At 42.3% G+C, this 21,028-nt stretch overlaps 1 protein-coding gene across 4 annotated transcripts in view; it reads left to right on the top strand.

The window, feature by feature from the left end:
* nexmifb (neurite extension and migration factor b) overlaps nt 1-21,028 on the top strand; it is a 58,422-nt gene that overhangs the window by 24,720 nt on the left and 12,674 nt on the right. For 3 of the 4 annotated variants that reach the window (XR_005208114.1, XM_037779705.1, XM_037779706.1), the window contains exon 2: nt 20,457-20,587. Coding sequence is in view for 3 of the 4 variants with exons in the window: in XM_037779705.1 (XP_037635633.1) it covers nt 20,506-20,587 (82 nt within the window). In the remaining variant the exon portion in view is untranslated. Of the gene's footprint in view, nt 1-14,014; nt 14,124-20,456; nt 20,588-21,028 lie in introns of those variants that run through there. The other variant, XM_037779707.1, reaches the window with a different exon arrangement.

Genomic DNA, 21,028 nt, shown 5'->3' on the forward strand with positions numbered 1-21,028 from the left:
CAAGAATAACAAGCGAAAAAGTCCACTATTGGCGGGCGGGTTGGTGGATGGGTCCAACAAACACCGACCTTCCCCTCAGGAGACCGCTGTTTGTGTCCCATGTGAAACTAAGTGTTGCTTTTTTGTTTTGTTTCAATGTCACAGTCATTTTAAGCCAAACCATGATATCTTTTACTAAACTAAACCAAGTAGTTTTTCTAATTTTTTTTGTTTTGTTTTGTTTCAACTTACAACATGAACCACATGTTTAAAACTGTTTCAAACGGCGACCCTAGAGAAAATATGTTTCCCTCAAAACGTAACTGAGAATGCAGTTTGGTTGTATAGGAATGTAATGTTGTAGGAGACAGGGTTGCCCAAGGGCCCAAGTATATTATCAGTATCGGTGATCAGTGCTGCACAGTCTGGATGCAACAGGACGATCAAAAGCAGGCGATAGTTTCCTGATGAAGACAGTCCAGGTTGGCTTCTCCTATGAGAAAACTGAGGAATATAGAGCACCCTAAATATACATCAAAGGACAGATGATGTTTCTTTCCATGTAATGATGTACACTAAGCTATTTCAAAGAGAGGGATGTCTGCACAATTGTCTCTCTGCAATTTTTGATTACTAAAATGATTAATAAGTAGTCTGCATTCAGTGAGTCAGATCATTATATTCTGCTTGTTTGTTGGCGAATTTGGATCCCCGTTAGATGCTGTATCACACCAGCTATTCTTTCTGGGATTTATATAAAATATAGGCTATAGTGACACAACAAATAACATAATCACAGTACATATCCTGTGTGAAAGCAATTGCCTTGTTTTTACTGTAGCAGTTTACATGATTGCATTTCTGCTGTTGGTACAACAAATCTATGTTGATGTTGGAAAATCTTAAAGCTGATACATAAGAAAATTATGTTTGTAGTTTTGGGATTTGAGAAAAACTGTCCAATCGGTTGCTCGTGATTTGCACAGTATGGCCTTGTGGAACAACTTCTTCTTCTGCTCTTGTGTGCAGAAAGGTGCATAGATTTGTGTTTTCACTTTCCTGGATGTGTTGTGTAGTTGCACAATGAGATATGGTGTAATGCACACACCAGTTCTACTGCCACCTGATTGCTGCCATCAAGTAAAAGAAAAGGCTCTCATATATCCTGCCAGCTCTTTGAAGGACCTGACCTCACCAGACTCTGCCAGAAATGCATTAAAATAGTGCTAAGTGATACTGATAAGCATGTACTAAATTAAAGGGGACCTATTTTTTGTTTCTTCCCTTGAAGAGTGTAGTTTTTTTTGCATGTAAAAGGTCTGCAAAGTTACAAAGCCCAAAGTCCACAAAAACACTGCTCCTGAACTGCCTGAAACGCCTTGCCTTTTCTTCCGTAATGTGGTGATGTCACCAAGTAACACATTTGTATAATACCTGCCTAGCAGCAAACAGAGCGTTTCAGACAGAGGGTGATGGGCGGTGCTGAAGCACAGCTGGTATGAGAAAAATAAAGCGTTTTTTTAACATTAAAGCAGGTAAACATATTCTAGTAGAAACCAAAAATATAAGTATGCACCTGAAAATTAGCATAATAGGTCCTCTTTAAAGATTTACTGTGAAGGCTTAACATACACTTACAAAGGATTCTGAAGAGGTTTGCATGTATGTGTCTACCAATGAATGCCATGATAATAGACTTGTGTTAACATTAGTAAAATAATAGAGTAATGGAGCAGAAAGTGGAACTGGCTTGTGATGTCATCAGTCAGGAAATAGTGAGCAGCTTGGGTGCTGCTGGATAATACTCTTTTTTTCTGAGCAGCTAGTGATCATGCTTGTATTGGACTCTGCTTTGTTTTGTGTCAGATTATTTATGGCACTTACTCAACACGAGCCTACTCACTGACATGCCCCTTCTAAACACAACTTCATCCACGTTTCACAGACTCATGCCCAGTTTACACTCAAAATGTAATGGGACATTTTTTTTATAATAATGTGTTTCGGAATCAGGACGCTGTAGATGAAATTATAAAGCCACACTTTCATTACTCTGTTGTGATTATTTATTTCAATTAATAGAGATTTCTGTAAACTGCCTTCATCAGGATGAAATACAATGTCCACATATCAAGAAGCGAAAAACACAAACTCGGAAAGAAGACATTACATTTAAATTAGGGAAGGGAATTTACAAAATACAAATATATATATATCTATACATATAGTGCTTCAATTCAACATTTAAGACCATTTTGGTAGATTCCTTCCCTAATTTGAACGTGAGATGTTTTTCTTTTGACTTTTATCTTTGTGCTGCTGATATTGACATTTTGGTATCAGGCTTTCCTTGGACTGGCCTCTCAAGTGGATTGCTCTGATTTGAAACCGTATAAATTTAGTCAGTACAAATTCCAGTCAGGTAACTGTTTGCAGAAGAGTTGATCTCTGATTTAACTGTGAGCCAGCACCTCACAATAATATGTGTTTCCCTCAATCTTTTGTTAGATAAATTGTAAACAAAATGGAGATTAACAAAGTCAAACATGTTTGACATAAGAAGAACTCGCCGACAGCAGTGTTTCTACCGGTGCTGTATGCATAAGACACATTTTGATATCACTACTTCTGCTGTTACTACCACCCTGAGAAAACAGTGTGTGGAATTTGTACCTTTTGACACTTTGCAGCACATTACTGTCAGATTGACGGCCCCCCTGTGACAAAAGTTTTTGTACCTTGTTTTCTGACACTGTACCACCCCCAGTACTTGCTGAATATATTCAAAAAGCAAATAATAGTAAGACCGTCTGTATTCACAAGCACAATATAACCCTGTTAAAGAGGAAAACAAGATAAACGTAATTGTTCAATTAAAGGGGACCTTTTATGCTTTTGTGCGTTTTCCCTTTCCTGTGGTTATAAAGTGTTTTGTGCATGTAAAAGGTCTGCAAAGTTACAAAGCCCAAACTCCAAGCCAAAGGGAGTTACTCTCCCCCACAGAAACACTGCTCCCGAACTGCCTGAAACGCCTTGCTTGAAGTCCCGCCTTTTCTTCCGTAACATGCTGATGTCACCAAGTAACACATTTGCATAATATCTGCATAGCAGCTAGTTTGGCACACCCTAAAAGAAAGCTAGTAGAGCGGAGCTGGAGCGGAGTCTGAGGAGTTTGGTTCGGTTGACCAATCACAACAGAGCGGGCCAGCTGACCAATCAGAGCAGACCGGGCTTTTTGGCGGGTGCAGGAGCTCAAACAGAGCGTTTCAGACGGAGGGTGAAAACAGGTCCTGCTGCACAGCCTGTATGAGAAAAATAAAGTGTTTTTTGAACATTAAAGTAAACATGCTGTAGTAGAAACCCAGAATACAAGGATGCACCTGAAAATGAACATAAGTCCTCTTTAAAGCTTACAAACAGTATTGTTCCCCAGTAACCTGAGTTTACATGATTTTTATTTTTTGATGACCAGGTTTGGTGTTTTTGGAAGGGTTTGTTGCAGCCTCAGATTAAGAGCAGAAAAAAGGAGGGTCAGTGTTGTTGTAAATGTTTTTTGATGTGTGTAAGAAAGACTCTTCTCTATGATCAGAATCAGAATATAGACCGAAGCTAGACTAAGCTCTATACGTGCTGCAGTAATTCACAAGACTGACACGTAATCCAGGTTAATCGGGTTATTTCTACCTTAATTTGACTAACAGGAGCCTGGATGTTTACATGACATTTGAGATAATTGTAGTATCGCCTTAATCTGGTTATAATGATAATGGAAGGAGGCAAAGGAGGAACAATTATCTACTGCCCTACATTTGAACATTAGAATAAACCAAACCTAACAAAAAACTATGCTGGAAATGTACTCAGAAGGGCTAATGACAAATAAGGTCGCAGTGAAGAAAAATGTGAGCCTTCTCCTTGAAATTCTCTACCTTGGGTGGGTTTTTATTTTTTTCTAAGGGCTCATCAACAACAGTGCCATTTTGTTGGAGGAACTATTTGGGATATGAGAGTCTGTCTGTGCTGTTACTGGGGGAGAGTCTCTGAATGGCTGCCCTGGGCATTGAGCAGAACAAGGCACAGAGTGAGCTGAAGCAAGCAGCTCTGGAGAAACAGCAACACTCTGTTATTCAGCCCTTGGCCTGTGCTCCAGAACATTGTGTGTACATCTGTAATCTTACCTACCCCCTGGGCTCACAGAGACCCCCCTCCTCCTCTCTCTCTCTCTCTCTCTCTCTCTCTTTCTACCACCATGTTCTCTCATTCGCTCTCAGCCCTCGTGTCTATACTCTTTCTCGCTCTCATCACCACGTCATTCCCCTTTTCTTCTCTTATGCAAAGATATAGTCAAGCAAATACACCCACACACTTTCTCACATTGACACCCATACACAAACACACCAAGGGCCTTGAAGATACACCCATGTGTGAAGATCACACAGTCTTAATGTGTCAGAGCCACTACAGCCTGCTCAATTTTTCTATTAATTAAAACGAAAGTATGACGTAAAGAAAAAAACATTCCGTTTTGGGGTCACCTGCGGCTTCGTTTTCTCAGCTCACTGCTATGTGAGACTCGCCCTGGTATTTCATATATATATATATAAATATGCGTGTGTGTGTGTGTGCTGTAAAAGCAAATGTTTTTAGCTGAAATTGAACTAGAGCTGCGAGTGTTTAAATATACATGAAGCAGAGGGCTACATGAATGCGATCCTGTCCTGGATGGTGAGCAGTTATGAGCTGTGTCATGTGTTGGCGCTTTGGACCGCTCTGTGCAGGGCTTTCATCAGCCTCCTCTGCCTCTCTCACTGAGACGTTCCCTTCTCCCTCCCTGCTCCCAGCTCCTCTTCACACACACTGTAATAAGGCATTCATGCTCCCTCTCTCTGTTGCCCCGGCTGTTCTGCCGCACCACTACATGTACATGTCTAAAAGCCTGCTGTTGTTGTGTCAGTGGACGTGTGCAGCTCTTTCATATTTTGCCCCGTAGATATATTTATAACCAGTTACATTTTAAAGCATTTTTTTTTTTTACATATCTTTTAATCCTTTGTCTTTTCTCTGACACTTCAGACGTACAAGGTGATCGGCTTGTCGCAACAAGAATATCTTGTGCATTGACATGTTGTGATAATCCATGTGATGTATTGTCATCATCCTGCTGGTTAATATGTTTCTTTGGGGATTTGATGTGCTATCATGAGATCACACCTCTGCCTGCGCAAATCCTTATTGTTTTCATTGCATTACCAATCAATCATCATTTGACACAATTTGCATTTCTCTTTTACAGCGTTAACTATTTTTCTGCTTTTAGGGTTTGTGTGTAATGGGAGGCATTATAAAACACATCTTTTAAAGCTCCCACAAAAGTTCAAAACAACGATGTGTTTTTCCCCTATTCCTTTTTCTTTTCTCAGACGGTAGCAGCTCTCACAATTGAATTTGAATGCCATGCTTTTAGCGCCAGGGATGTTTGATTATCCACAGACAGGGAGCTGTGCTGGATTCCATTCCTTTCATCACGCTTTAACCAGTGTGAGCTGGCTCCCCCCCTGTCGTATTTTATGAGAGGTGATTTTTAGTGCCTCTCCTTTATGCAGATGATTTTGGCTGCCTCTCCCCCCAGTCTAGTCTTCAAGAGGTGGATATTGGTTTTGACAAGAGAGCTAACCCCGCTACCTCCGCTCTCACCGGGCTGTCTTCCTGACTGCTTCGCCGGGCTGGATATTCTGGGCCATATGCTAATGCGAATTACTCTTAGTGAAAGGGAAGATGCATCTACAGGTGTTTTCAGAATGAGGCTCAGTGACAGGAATATTACACCGGGCTGGAAACCTCATTGACCCATCGCACTCCCACATGGATGAAAGTGGCTTTATATACTGCCACTGAGCCATATATGCTCTTTATATGCAGTAATACTCCCAGTTAATACCCACATCAAATGACAGGGATCCACATGGGTGAAGAATTCATTCAAATATATGGATTACATTACACCATTTACAGGATTTTTTCCTTCCACTGAAAAGTGTTCATGCTTACTTTGCCCACTGCCACTGCATGTGTGCTCATAGACTATGCAGAACTTTCTCCTGTTAGATAAAGCCTCTGGTGAGCAGCACACCTCCTTCATGTCCCCACACAGGAGGCATTGATGGCGGTTCGTAATCTTAATGAATAGGGATAATGAGCAATGTTAATGGTGGTATTTCTGGTTCTGGTTCGGCTCTGCCAAAGCCTCAGCATAAAGCCACATATACAAACTCTTACAACAGTGAATGGAAATCTCCTGCAGAGCTCTGCACTACAATGACTGAACTTAAAGAGCAGCTTGCAGGTTAGAGCCCCCAGTGAATCAATGTGTAGGGAAATGATGTAGACACTAGATTTAAAAAAAATAAAAAAATACATAAATATGCACTACAGTGACATCTGGAGGCGTTTTTGCAGGATATTTCTTACTTTCTCATAAAAAAACAAACCGATCCAGAAGTGATGTGGGCTGAGGGAGGGCGGCCGGTTTAATTTAAATAAATATGGATCACATGCTAATTGTGATACTGAAGAGGTATATTCATACATCTATGATGGACAACAGTCTTATAATTATGAGCCTGCTAGGTGTCCAGAAGACCAGCAACAGACAAGGATTAGGAGAAATAATGGATCGGCGAAAAAATTGAGTTGTGTAAGAGCCAGTTGAGCAGCTGTCTCGGCGAGTGTCCGGCATTAGCTAACGATAGCTATCGCTGTTCACATCACAACATTGTAAAGTTTGCTATCATATATCAGGGCGTCAAATACTGAGACTTTGTCACGGCCTTCTGCGTTCGGTACCGACGCACAAAGCACCCTTTAGCGCCGGTGTGAAATGCATTGGGCGTTCCATTAACTATAATGTAAACCCATCCACGGCAATAGTAAATAATCCGAGAAAGTGCGCCGGGGGTGTGGTAACATAGTTTTAAGAGCGAAAAGACACACACCTGGCGGGCGGGAGGGGAGGTGGATGGGTCCCAAAAACACAATGCTTCATGTTACAATCAGCTGTTTGTTCGTGTCCCATGTTCACAACGTTCAGTGTCATATTCACTGTAAAAACGTAGTAGTTTTAAGCCCAACCATGTAGTTCTTTCGTAAATATAATCATAGTGGATTTGATGCCTAATCCTAAAGTGACCCAAGGGTAACTATAGTTGCTTTGATGCCAAAAATAAAGTGACGCCATGGGCGTGATAAAGCAGTGGTATACGACAAGTTGGGATGAGAATGTGTTGTAGAGTGGTGCAGGAATGAGTCCTAAAACCAAGATATGAGTTAGCATTTTAGCACTTCCGGTTCCCTCGCCTGGAAGTTAATGGGGTGTTTTTAATGGGTTTTTAGTTAGATGCCTGAAATAAGGTTTGTCGTTAACACAAGCTTAAGAGATTTTAACGTTTTGTTCTACGATATAAATTACATCCGTGAATATCCCACTTGTGAATTTTGAAGCTTTTACGTGTCTTAAAAAAGGCGGTTGCTAACAAGTTGATAAATGAGCCTACAAAATGTCATCACGTCGACTCATCCGCCTTTACAGCCTTGTTGTGTATACTCGCGTTCATGCGACCGCAGTGTAGTTCGTTTATAGCCTAATGTTATCTTTTTACTTCTGGCGGTTATATTCACACTTCAAAAATCATAAAAGTGGTGTTCATTCGTGAAGATTATCTTGCTGAACAAAATGTGTAAATATCATAAACGTTTGTTTGCCACAGAGCTCATTTTCTGCAATAATCCAAAACCCAATGGAAAAATCCCATTGGCATTTTGTGGAGGGAACCCAGGGCCTTCACCGATCTACAACTAAACTAGTAATATAGGTAATATAGTGCTGGCAGGAGGTAAAGAAGTCACAGCATTCACACAGGAGGGTGATCATGTTTCTGTGTTGATGCCGAAGCCTGAACTATGAAGTCACTATGGTAATCACGTCTGTCCTTTCACTCTCCCTCTATCCTGTTTTACTAACTAAGTAGAGGGCTTTGCATGATTGCCTGGATGAGTGTTTCCCCTCAACGCTGCATTGCTATTGTCCACTTGTCCCTCCTTCATCTGTGTAATTGTATGCATGAAGTTTCAACTGTAAATCCCAGCTGTTGGCAGGTTGTCTGCTCCTGCAGTGCTGGGTATTCTGGTAAGCCATTGGCTGAGGGCTATTGGTTTTTCTTAAGCTGGCAAACATCATGAAAGATAACACAAAGAGGAGCTAGGTAGGTTATTTTTCCTCCAGTCGAATAGATTGGAGGAAAAAAAAAGCAGGCGGCATTTGTCTCTCCTCTGTACCCGCTGAAACAGATAGAGTAGCTGTGTGGAATAAAGGAGATGCTTCTCTCTCTATCACACTCCATCAGCATTATTTACCAGACCTGCCAGTTGCTTTGTACAGCACCTCTCCCTGCCAAGTAGGCGACTGGCGTACGACCAGGGGCTAGTGACAACAGGCTACAGTGGAAAGCAAGGAGAGCTGTGTGGACGAGCCAAGTCTATTCATTCCCCTAGGCCGCTGAGTGAAGCACAGAACTCTATCTGCTCTCGCTAAGGAGAACATAGCACTTTATGGATTTATTTTTTTTGTATCATACGCTATGCTAGAAATGATCATAAACCTATCTTTTTGAATCAGTGTAGAAGTGCCACAGAGTGCAGTGTTGTAACATTGATAGGTTTGTAATGGCTTTGAATAACCGTATTTGTTAACCCTGAGCTGAAGTTAAAAGGCTTTGAATACCCGTGAGCGTGTTACTGTATGCAGCCTACTGAACTGGAGGTGAATCACACGTGTCAGAGAGGCTGTAATAAATGCATGTTTCATTTGTCATCCCCCAGCCACACTCCCATCAGCCCCCCTCACAGAACCTATGGAAACATCAGCACTCGGGGCTTGGAAACAGAAAAGTGATTTTTTTTTTTCCACTGCGTGTCACAGATGGTGGGAAAGCCTTTGTAATGCTAATATAATATCACACTGTGTCGGCCTAGCTCTGCAGTTCGCTCTGTGTGCCAAGCAGCCTGGCTGTGGAGTGATTTACCAGTAAGGAGAGAAAAAGACCTCCCTCGGTTTACACTGAAAGGCTGCGTGGTTGGCGGGTCCTGTCGCTCGGCCTGCTGCGAACTGGGCCCGCCTTTACTTTATTGATTCCGCGATCCGTCCAGCGCTGTGCACTGTTAATTAACTCCGTCTCCGAGTATTTGTCACATTGTGTGTGTGCTTATTAAAAAGGATATTACTAAAAGGGTCTTGGCATTAAAAACAGCAGGGAGGATATAGTAGATGATTTTCAGAAACCAAGAATTTAGGCCAGTTATTTTTGACAAAATGAAAAAAAACCTGCACACCATATCGTAGCATAAATACACAAAATGTTCTAACATTAAATAGGATTTCTTTGTCCTATAAAAAAAGCAGGTGTTTAGAGTAAAAGGCGCCTCACTCTAAAATTGTGCCTCTTACTACCAATGTTATGCCACCTCCCAACAAATGAGCCAATGGCAGGCCACTTCCTCCAGCGTTAACCAATGACTTTGTGCCTCCGTCGGTGGCAGCGAGTCAGCTGCCGGAGGGGAGGAGACGGGGCCATTGATGTCTCTCTCTAGCTGCGCCACGTCACATTGTTGTCTATTCGATTTCCAGCCCTCATCCCTGGTATTTGAATCACAAGGGGGAGCGTTTCATATCCTTGCTGGGAGAAGAAGGGTGATCTTGTCTATCTGAAAGAGCATGCTGGATTAAGGGGGTTATTTCCCCAGAGGGGGGGATATGAGAGTGAGTGTCACTCAGACAGCACTCACTCTCACACTGCCTCTGCCTCTGCATGTTGCCAGGGAGCCCCGGCTTTGACTTCTCCCCCTGTATCCCCCCTCCACCCCCCCGCCCCCTCTCCTCTCCTGCATCATGTAATCCTTGGCTTTTTGCTTCCTCTCCCTCTCCCTCTTCCACCTTCTTGTACGCATTCTCTACCTCGTCGTCGCTACCATCTCGTCTACCCCTGCTGGTTCAGTGCCGCCCTACAGGGAATGGAGAATTGCGTGGCTCGGAGGATGGTTGTTATTCCAATCACACCTCCGATGCAGCGAGGGTCCAGTAAAGTACAGAATAATTGCCAGGTTCCAGCAGCTACAGACTGGCATTCTACTCCAGTATGTGTGTGTGTAGCTGTGATGAGAAAGGGCTGCTGTAGGTGCAGCATTCAGAGGTCATTTCGTTAATTACTAGCGCTTGTGTTGGGTGCATGTTCTCACATTCTGTTTGTCAGCCTGTGTAGTGATGACATATACGTGCTAACAAAAGAGCTTGATGCTGACAAAAAAGAAATATCAACCAAAGGACAAACTATGTAAAAAAAAACCGATACCCACATTTTCACAATTTAGTTAAATCAGCCAATAACATATTGGGTAGTTGAAATTTGGCTGCAGTTTTCTGTCTGTTAGTAATCTCGCTCAATATTTAGCCCACTTCTGCATCATAACTCACTAATAGTATTTGTGTCTGTGTTATAAATGTGACTCTATTTTTCAGACAGTAAAGTAATGGTGCAAGCGGAGCAGATGTTTGGTAAACACACACACCTAATTATCTGAGGGTCATCCCGGGTCAGAGGTCAGATGTCGTATGTGCTCACCCTCTGTCTTCTGAGAGTCACTGACTGATAGGACTCCGGGGGTGACCACTGATACGTATCAATGGAGCCAAGCAGGGCAGCTAATAAAGCATGCGGGGTATTGGACTGGGGGACAAGCGTCAGGGAAAATAAACCAGTGCTATCTGCTGGCAAACACATTGACCCGCAGACTTAATGGAACATGTCTCCCATAGGTGCACCGCTCTATTGATTAGCCATTGATGGCAGTTGTAGCCAACGCTTGATATCGAGTGTGATTTTGCTTCTTTCCACCATCTCCGCTGTAGGCACAGATCTGTTCTTGCAGAGGCTGAATTAAAATAGGTACAGCATAGCTCTGTGTCACTACATGTGCTGTGCTTTTTTTTTTTTCTCAGCTGTGATTGGTTACCGCGGAGGCCAACACCATAGCGACCATCATCACTTCTTGTTCTGATGCCCTTTCCCTGTGATCCAGTCTCACCTTTATGGGCTTCTCATTATGAGGGACTCTAACTTTAAGTTCTTACATGAACAGACGTGCACGCACACACGCACGCGGTATACACACAATATCCAACACTAGCGCACACAGATCAGTACACAAACACAAATCATATCTCTTTAATACATAACCACATGCTGCCACATGTTCATTTATAGAAAGGAACACACACACAGACACATGCACAGACACATGCACACTTGTGTAGAAAAGAAAGGCGCTGGCCCCGATAATTGCATAAATGTCAATTATTCTAGAGCTTATGTGCGAGAGGTAGAACAAAGTGGTGGTAATAAAAAATATTGATCACTTCAACCCATAATGCGTCTGACAGGCATTGTTGTGGGAGAAACAGGCATTGACAGAGTGCCGTTGTAAACCTGCAGGACATTATGTCGCTGTATTAGCACTGATCACTGCGCTGTAATGGCCCCCATTCCCCCCCCCCAAAGCCTGATTTAGATTCAGTAAAGCAAACGAAGCGTAGCTCTAATAAATGCACCTGTTGGAAATATGATAATTGCATCTCTGATGGCTGACCTTTTTTTTCAGCGTTGCAGTAAAGATCAGTTGATGCATGCAATGCAAGTATGTGTGTGTGTGTGTGTGTGTTTGTATATGTCAGTGAGGCGTTCGAAGGGTTGGCCATGATTGGTAGTTTTGGCTCTGTGTTTCTGGGGGGTGGATGCATCTTCTGTCTTTATCAGCAGTTACTCATACATCAGCATGTTTTTAACTGTACTGAGTGGGAGCACCGTGTACGTAATGAGTGTGTATGGGAGTGCGTGTGTACGTGTGTGTGTGTGTGTGTGTGAACTTGTGTGTGTGAGCTGCTTGTATGCGGAGCCTCATTAAATACGCAATCGTTTCATAAGACTGACCCTTCAAGAGCAGTGGGTGGACCAAACATAGATTTGCTCAAATGAGCAAATGAATCTGTAATGTGAAAGTTTATGGTGTGTAAACCTTTGTGTGTGTGTGCGTGAGCTGTGTAGTACATATGCATGTTAAAAACCTACATTGCATTCCCAATTTCTGTGATTTAATAATTTCACTTTACATGCCTCAGCCAGTCTTCTTCTGCACAGTGTGTTCTTGTGCAGGGCTTGTTACATTAACCTCAGGCTAGTCGAGATGTTTTTTTTGTTATCGTCATCACATTAACTTCGTACTGGCGTGCACGCTCATGTACCATCAGAAGATCGCTGTACATGGGAGCAAGATATATCCATATGTTAGTACGGATGCCATTGCTTCTGTCTCATTAGCAGCAGTGCTGAGGCCCTGAGCTGCTTCCTGTGCTCCATTGGGACAGCTGATGAGGCCTGACTATGTGACCTTTAACAACCTAATCAACTTTTAACACCTCGCCTACTACCTGCCTCATTGCCATTCTTCTCTCTGCCATTCACCGGCAGGGCCTCATCCCCATTTAGACTCCCATCACTTTTTTTTTTTTTTTCGTTTTAGGCAGCAGCAGCAGCAGCAGCCTTGTTTTGACTGATCATGTGTGTGAATGAAGCAGCACTGTAAACACATGCAGCAGCAGCAGCAGCAGCAGTCTCTAGTGGCATGCAATGATGTATTGTAATCGCTTGTTTCTCTCCTCACTCTTGACCTTCCCTCTGCTTATTTCTCGCCTCTCCTTATCTCTCTCTGTCCTCTTCTCCTCGCCGTCGAAGAGCTCAGGTTGTGTAAAAGATAAACAGAGAAACAGACAGTTATCAGCTAATATATAAAGTTATATATCATGTACAGCGTGTGTTTGTTTCTGCACTGTACACAGGAACTAAATTAAATATTGTTCATTAAATCTTATTAACTAACTTACAATACATGTATCCGCCATCTCCTTCAGTCGTCTATATTTTCACGATAATAAATACTTAATAACAAATTTAACTGCGCAAACGCCTTCGTAAAACATCTTCATCATCAGGAGCAGCATTTCACTGTGCATTGATTAAATATATAAATGTGCTGTTTTAAAATAGCTTCAATAATTTTAAATGAATTTTCTCATGTTTAAAGCACACAGTGTCTCAATTTTAAAAAAAGAGAATGTAAAAGACATTGCAGTATCTTTAATTTGTTAAAAGTTAAATAGCCGACATGCACAGAATTGGATGATGTAGCTGTAATGGCTTTTCTCCATTAAATTTCAATGGCTGACACAATAACACAAACATGTTTAAAATACACTTGGAAAATATAATAAAATCTAATGCAATCGTTGTGAAGACAAAGTAATAATCAGCCTGCAATTTAATACAATACAAAACAATACAATACAATTTTAATTTAACAATAAGGTGTTAATGTTACTGTATTTTCTCCAGGGATCAGTAATGCATGGAATCATATTTTACAAGTGTTCATGTTTTTGTGTCCACCCCATTACTAGATTTGACCTTCTGGCTAATGTTGAGAAGAAACAATAAGTACTTTATTATTGGTAACATGTTGTAGCAAAACACCATGTCCTTAAAATATGCTATATGCATATAACTTTGCACAGCAGCTGGATTCTTGCGATATCACGATGTTACACAAAAATCCATTGTCAGGCTTCAAGTAATGGGTTTTAATTTTTTAATTTATTAATTAATTTGACAGGGACAATACATGTAGGCATTGCTACACTTAATTAAAGTGCAACCGATGCAATGTATATAGGACTTCTAGCCGTAGTTAATTTGCAGACCATGTCCCTGGTTTTTAAGAAAAAACATAAAAATAGATAATATCACATTACACATAAAATCACATTTTACATTACAATCAATTTGCATAATGTATGTTCCCAATCAGTAATCAGTGATCACAGGTTTGGTTTAGTTCCTGCCAGTGTTTTACCTTTCCATTAAACGGTTTCAGGTCAGGTTGTATTTTTATTTCCGTTGGTACGGCATTCCAAAAATGGATTTGTGCCAGAACACGGACCAATCGGCATCCTGTGAGGACCTACTGCAGCTACAGGCGTAGCTTAGGTGTGTGTGAGACGACAGGGAGAGGTGAATTGCTCTCAACAACAATGGGGGCTCCTGAAGAGGTTAGCGTCATGGATGTATAAAGAGAACTGGATACAGCGTTGGATACGGGCTCCCGTTCATTCCTTGAGAGTTGCTCAGTGATGCATGAAGCCAAAATGGCTCGACTGCAGTGTGATAAAGTAACCGCATCATCCGGCGATCTTCCGCATTCATTGGGCCCAAAGTAGCATTTCCTCTCATTCACATGAACTGAGGAAGGGAAAACTCTGGATTTGGCTATTAGTGCATTTTTACAACTTTTAGGACCTAATGATTTAAATAACGGCTATTCAAGTGTTCGTACTGGGTAGTTGGTTTAACTAAAAAAAAATTATCCGTCGATTTACAGACGTTTATTTCCATCCTTCCTTTCTTATGTATCATAGTTCTACCTACTAGCCCAAGGAATAAATAATCCAAATTGTGCATAAAACCCTTACCATATATATTGTACATACATACAGTATCAAGCGGCTCACGGTCTAAAAGAGCCTCATAAACAATGGATGCTATGCTTGGAGCTCTTAGTGCCCCACAGAGGCTGAAGGTTCATTGTTGACCTTGGAAATAGCAGCTTGACAAAAAAAAAAGAAATCTCAACACAAGGTCCAACTTTCTTGTTTCCACATCTCGCGCCCTTCCTCTGAGGATAGAGCTGCTCAGTTGTCATGGAGATGGCTTGATTGTTATCACGTGACTTAAATATGGGATTTCAAAAGACGTCTATAAAACGAATGACTCAAGAGAATTATGGGAAACAGATTTTATTGCTGTTATCACATGACTGAAATTACAACAACACATTTATGAACAGTATTTTTATTGTGCATGATTCACAGTGCAAATATTATTCAGTCAGTTAATGACAGTAACCAAAAACTTGACTCCCTTAAAACGCTCGTGAAATGTTTCCATTAAATTGAGAAAATTTCAACAGATGTTAACTAAAAGATAAATGAATGCAGATGAGAGAGCTGAAATCCAGTCATCTCCGAAGCCACATACCAAGCTAGGATTAAACTGTCAGTCATATACTGTATCTGAGCAAAACCGTGATCTCATTAAGAAGAAAATACTAAATGACAGTACATTCTCCTGACAAAAAGCCGGATCCTGACATACGAGCAGAGGCCTGCACCTCTGGGCTTTAGAGGTAACAGTGGTTACAATTGTCCAGATGTGGCTCTGCAGGTTTTGCTGTGCAGATAAAGATCCAGTTCTATAATCCTGATTCACAGTGAATCTCTACCTATCAGATGCTTCCCGGGCTCTTCAGCAGCCTGTGATTGACGATGGTTATCTCAAGCGGATACCATATCTCTGCCATCGCAGTGGCCGTGTCGGGGATTTTAGGTGAGGATGTTTGATCAAATACAGCACCGAACAGCTGACAGGGAAGACGCACAGTGGCAGAAGCACATATAGAAGGCACCATTGAATTAAGATATACAGATAAAGACTTTTTTCTCTCTCTCTTCATGTGTCAAAATTATTGAGATATATCTTTTGCTGCAGCGCAAATATTACCTGACAAGCAATCTTCAAGCTTTGTGTGGAGAGGTGGTAGAAACAAAAATATAGGCATGATTCAGGAAACACCTACATACTGTAGATCTGTTATGGCCCTGACACACTAGCCACCTGTCGGGTCAGGAGCTACTGTGTTGCTGAGCATGTGTGGCCATTTTTTCCTTAAATCCCCAAATTGGAATATTAAAATACGATTTTTTTGTTATTTAAAGCAGCTATAATCAATATTTTAATATTAAAAATTAAAGGACCATTTTGTAACATTTTGGGGTATCTATTAGCAGTGATGGAATATAAATGTTCATAACTATGTTTTCATTGGTGTATAATCACCTGAAACTAAGAATCGTTGTGTTTTCGTTAGCTTAGAATGAACCCTTCATATCTACATAGGGAGCGGGTCCTCTTCATGGAGTCCGCCGTGTTTCTACAGTAGCCCAGAACGGACAAACCAAACACTGGCTCTAGAGAGAGCGTTCCACGTTTTCCACCGTAGTTAGTTAAGTAGTGTTATTATGGTAAGAATAGCCTCTGAGCAAGGCGCAAAGTGTTACCATGGTTGTGCACCTGGCGGCTCACATTACCGCAGTCTTGGAGTGAGCGGAGGGGTACTAAGTTGATTGCAATTTGCAACCACACCACTAGAAGCAGCCAAATCCTACACACTGTACCTTTAATAAAAATGACTGCATGTATTCTGAAAGGAGTCACTTGCAGTGATGAACCAACGGAGCATCATTAACCGACTCTAAAGCTTTATAGCACTTTTAACTCATTGTGTTGGATTTCATGGCCCCCGACTTTACTGCTTTGGTTCACTCTTACAGCAGAAGAAGCTCTGCTAAACGCACTGTACACTACCTGCTCAGTACCAAGCAAAATAGTGATAAAAGGAGAGTGAATATCAGACAATGAATGCTGTTCCTCCGTGTCTGCTGGATGTGTAATTTGGCAACTGTTTGCTAACACGTTCACCATATTAATTTTACAAGGTGTTAATATGTCAGTCTTGTGTTTACAGCTTGTTAAAGTGTCCCTAAGTGGCTAAAAACAGTTAATACAGGTTTGAGTTCTGGTTTACCATCTGGCTGATTATTTAATGTAATTCTGATGTGATGTACAGTATATCAATACTGAACAAAACTCTTATTAATATTATGCTATTGATTTCATCCATCGTCAACCGGCTCTAATTACAAACACTGACAACTCATTTGTTATTGCAGGCACAGAACATATGCTGGCGGTCAGTCGGCGGTGGCCTGTGCGATATGTTCGAGTGAACAAGTAATAACAGACGTGAGGTGATGCAAAGTGTTTGATCTGTCGGTCATTGACAGCTCCGCTGCGTCTTTGAGGTTGGCTCGACGATGTGTCAGCGCCTTCAGAAGAGGAGAGCTCTGACATATCGGTGGTGAGGAGGCCTGTTGACCTTCGACGGAGCAGCGCTCGTGTTTTTGAGAGAGAAGAGAACCGTAGAGTTACTGCTTCTTCTGCAGCATGGAAGGAACATACAGAGACATAATGTACCCGACACAGACAATAGCAGGAGGATGAGGAGAGCTATACAGTCCACCTATCAGTTAATAAGAGAATGACTGGGATGGAGAGACCAATGAGGTGGCATGATGGCTTAGTGGATAGCACAGCTTGTCTCTGGGTGTTGGAGAAAGAAACCAGGTGAACTATGTACTGGACATGAAAGAGTCTCTGCTTCTATTGAAAGGAGAGACTACCATTCATAGTGAATTTCTGAGTGAAGGTTTTCTTCCCAAATTTAGAAACTCTGGCCTTCCAACTGAAAGACAAGTTCATACCAGCTAATTCTGTGATCTAGTCTATGTATTTCTGTCTAACTGTGTCTGTACTGGATTTATATGTTCTCTGTACTCCTACCACGTATTGCTGCAAGCTCACAAGCTCAAGAGTATTACCGTGAGTTGCGTGTGAGGCAGGTTACTCAGCGAGCCGGTGAACCTGCTCTGAAACTGTATACCTGTGCTGAAAAGAGGAGTCGCCATTTCAGCGCTGTCTGTATTTCCCGTGGCGCTATGCCCTCTTTGAGAGCTCCTCTGTTGGGGATCTATTCCTCGGCCCCTGACTCTTTCCCTCTGTTGACACAATGGGCCCTTTGTACCTACGTATGCTACTGCTGTGGGACCTTGCTTCAGATTTTTGGCAATTATACATGATCCCAGTCCAGCCATGCCTCTTGTTGTCGCTTCACTGGAGAGAAATGCAATCGAATCGAGGAGAAATGCGGTGAAACGGGGATCCGGGAAGAAGCTTGCAGGAATTAGATTGTGGTGCAGATAAGTTCCATATAGAGCGAGTAAACATGTTCTTATCTTGTTATCCAGCTTGCACATTAACACATGGTGTGTGGAGGAGGTGGAGGAGGGCTTTAAAAGGATGAATCAAATCCTAATCATTCTGTTTGGCTTTTCCCACTCTCTCTCTCTTGCTCTTTGTCTCTATTTCTGTTTGTCATCGTGCAAAGAACCCCGGCGCACACGCAAGAACAATGGCGGGGTCATAAGTGCTAGCCATTTTCCTACACCTGCTGAACGCTCCAGAAATGAGTGCATGGTGATTACGTGCCCTAATGTGTGGCGTTTAAAGAGCGGTTTCCTGCCGCAGAGTTAAATGCTGGTGCCCTCTGTGAAGTATTAATGATGTGGATGGATGAATCAGGTCGGCGCAAACCTGTTGACGGCAGCCGCGGCGCTCTCTTAAAGCTGCACCCGGACATCAGGCTTAACCGCTCGGCAAATTGGACATGCTTGTTGGCCGTAGCTCCAATTTATGTGCACTCTCTATTGCAGTTAGTCCATCTTCATTATTGAAATGGCCTCTCGTCAGGTCATGACAGAGTGGTGGAGACAGTGAAGGGAGGGTGGGGGGGTGCTGGGGGCGTACAGGAGAATCATGAATAATGTGGAGAATAAACACATTTGGAGCTGGCTGGCAGTGTTGGGAGTGTTGTGAAATGCTTTCGTTTTCTCTCTCCCTCTCTCACTCTTTATGTGATTGTATATGCAGCCTCCGCCAGTGGATGCTGATGCTGTGGATCCTCAGCCTTGGGGCTTTGTCTAACACACATGCAATTGGGCATAAACACACACACACACACACACACACACACACACATGCAATGAAGCCGCTACACATCCACAAGCAGCTGTAGGCGCTGAGCTCTGGCAGGACCTCTGTAGCCTGACCAGCATCCCCAGCTGTGTGTTGTGTCACTGTCGCTCCGGAGACACGCTGCTCGCTGGCTATTTCTAATAGGGTGCTGCTGCTGTGACTTCACTTTTTCCGAGTCTTGTCGGAGTCTCTGGATTGTTGCATTGATAAATCCGGGCTTAGCTCATCTGGGTCAGCCAGTTCAGGAGGGGATATCCAATTCCAATTCATGCTTTGTCGAAGAGGATGTATCTATCGGCCGATGTAGAATTTCAATTTCTCAGCGTGATACAAGATGACCTCAAAAACATCTCTCAGCTCTGTAAATGCCATGTGCACTTAAGCCTCGGCTTTAGGAGTAATAGTGCCTCACTGTGAAGAGGAGAACGGGTTCTGGCTGGGTCTACCTGCAGGGTCCTTGTACCTGCTGCACACATGAGCAGCTGTGATGGCTCATGAGGTAATTACCCACTGAGCCGGTGTGTATCTATGCAACTGTAAGCTGAAGCAGGGGTTCCCTTCAGGTAGCTCTCTCCCCGCTCAGGTCAGTGAACAGCTAATGACATTTAGAAGCAATAGGATGAAAGAGATGGCAGTTGTTTGTAGTCGGCCACAACACTACCTTTGTCTTATTGTCTGCCGTCTGTCTTAATCTCCCAGCCAGCGTTTTCACACCACAAGGAGATCGTGTTATTAGATCCCCTCCCCTGGCTCATTTGTCATCCTGCAGCACCACTCCTCCAGAGAAGGACTGCAGGAGCTGAAAAAAAAAAGAAAACAATATAAACAGGCAGGAGGCCACAACATCAAATGTTCATCATTTACTGGCCCACAGTCTCTTGTATCATCATTATTCTTTAAGGAATCACACAAGGTTAATATGCTTTTTTCTTCTCTGTGTGCCACCCCAAACTTCCACCTCTCTCTTCTCTCTCTACCTTAACGCATTGTGTTGTATTACATTGTACCCAGTGCACTGCATCCTGCTACACTCAATCATCCCCACCCCCACTTTCTCTCCACTTGCTACAGTAAAAAGTATTGCCACACAGTCACATCTCTTTAATCTGTCCTCTCAGAGCCGGGTTGGTTTCCGTGATGCCGCGGCACACAGAAGGGAGAGAGTCAGCTAATTACAATAAACAAATATGCTCAGAGCCGCCTATGTAAGGTTCGCATAGGTTAACGACGCTGCTATAAATGTTAAATGAAGCTTAAAATAGGATGGTATGGCATACAGTTGCCATAGCGATCTCAGCTGTGACTCTTGGTGTACGTTCTTGGTTGGCAAAGTTTAGATTAATCTTTGGCACGAATCTGTGATACAGAGAAGAAATGAGTGATTGTTTGGTGCCCCCGGGGTGTCTTTGATGTCTCAATCATGTTTTGAAGCTTTTTCTTCAATTACCGCAACTTGGTGTTTGTCTGCCTTTGTTGTAATGAAATCTAATGTACTGCTGTTAATGTTATTCTGCATGAGACACACGGCAGTCACCCTGTAACGATCCCGTTGGTACTCACATCTCTTTCTATTTCTCTCCTCTGTGTGTCTCTCTGGCTCTCTCTTTTCAACAGGTGGGACAGTCAAAATGATGCGTAGGAGGTGAAGCGTTGAGCCGTATTGATGGATGTGTTAACAGACAGCAGTCTCACATTGATCGTGAAGACTTCAGAACCGGAGAATGCAAATGCAGTGGAGAACACAGGTGAAAACTATACATTTTTTTCTTTGATTTATAGCTCGTTAACATAACATCCAACTCTTTTAAAATGACAAATGTGCATGAAAATGTTAATTTTGACTTTCGAAATTGTCGACCTAAGAGAAGAATTTCTCATTTTTCCGAGAATAATCAAGCATTCGTTAGAATAAACGAAAGCTTAATGACAACAGTTTCTCTCAGCTTAAGAACTTTGAAAAGACAATTAGTGTTACCACACGTACAGTTGAAGTAGCTTTTTCAAATTAGCTTTTCACCCTCCGTTTTAATCTCTTTGACAATAGGGGGAAGGTGAAACACATCCTGTCTTTTTAAAATGAATTTGAAAAGAAACATTAAATGAAGCTTTTTAAGCTATTGATAATCCTCTCTCCCGATGCCTCCACAATTCTGACAAATATGACATCTACCTTTTCTCATAAAAAG

Source organism: Sebastes umbrosus, chromosome 9 (genome assembly GCF_015220745.1).
Source record: "Sebastes umbrosus isolate fSebUmb1 chromosome 9, fSebUmb1.pri, whole genome shotgun sequence".
Lineage (NCBI taxonomy): Eukaryota > Metazoa > Chordata > Actinopteri > Perciformes > Sebastidae > Sebastes > Sebastes umbrosus.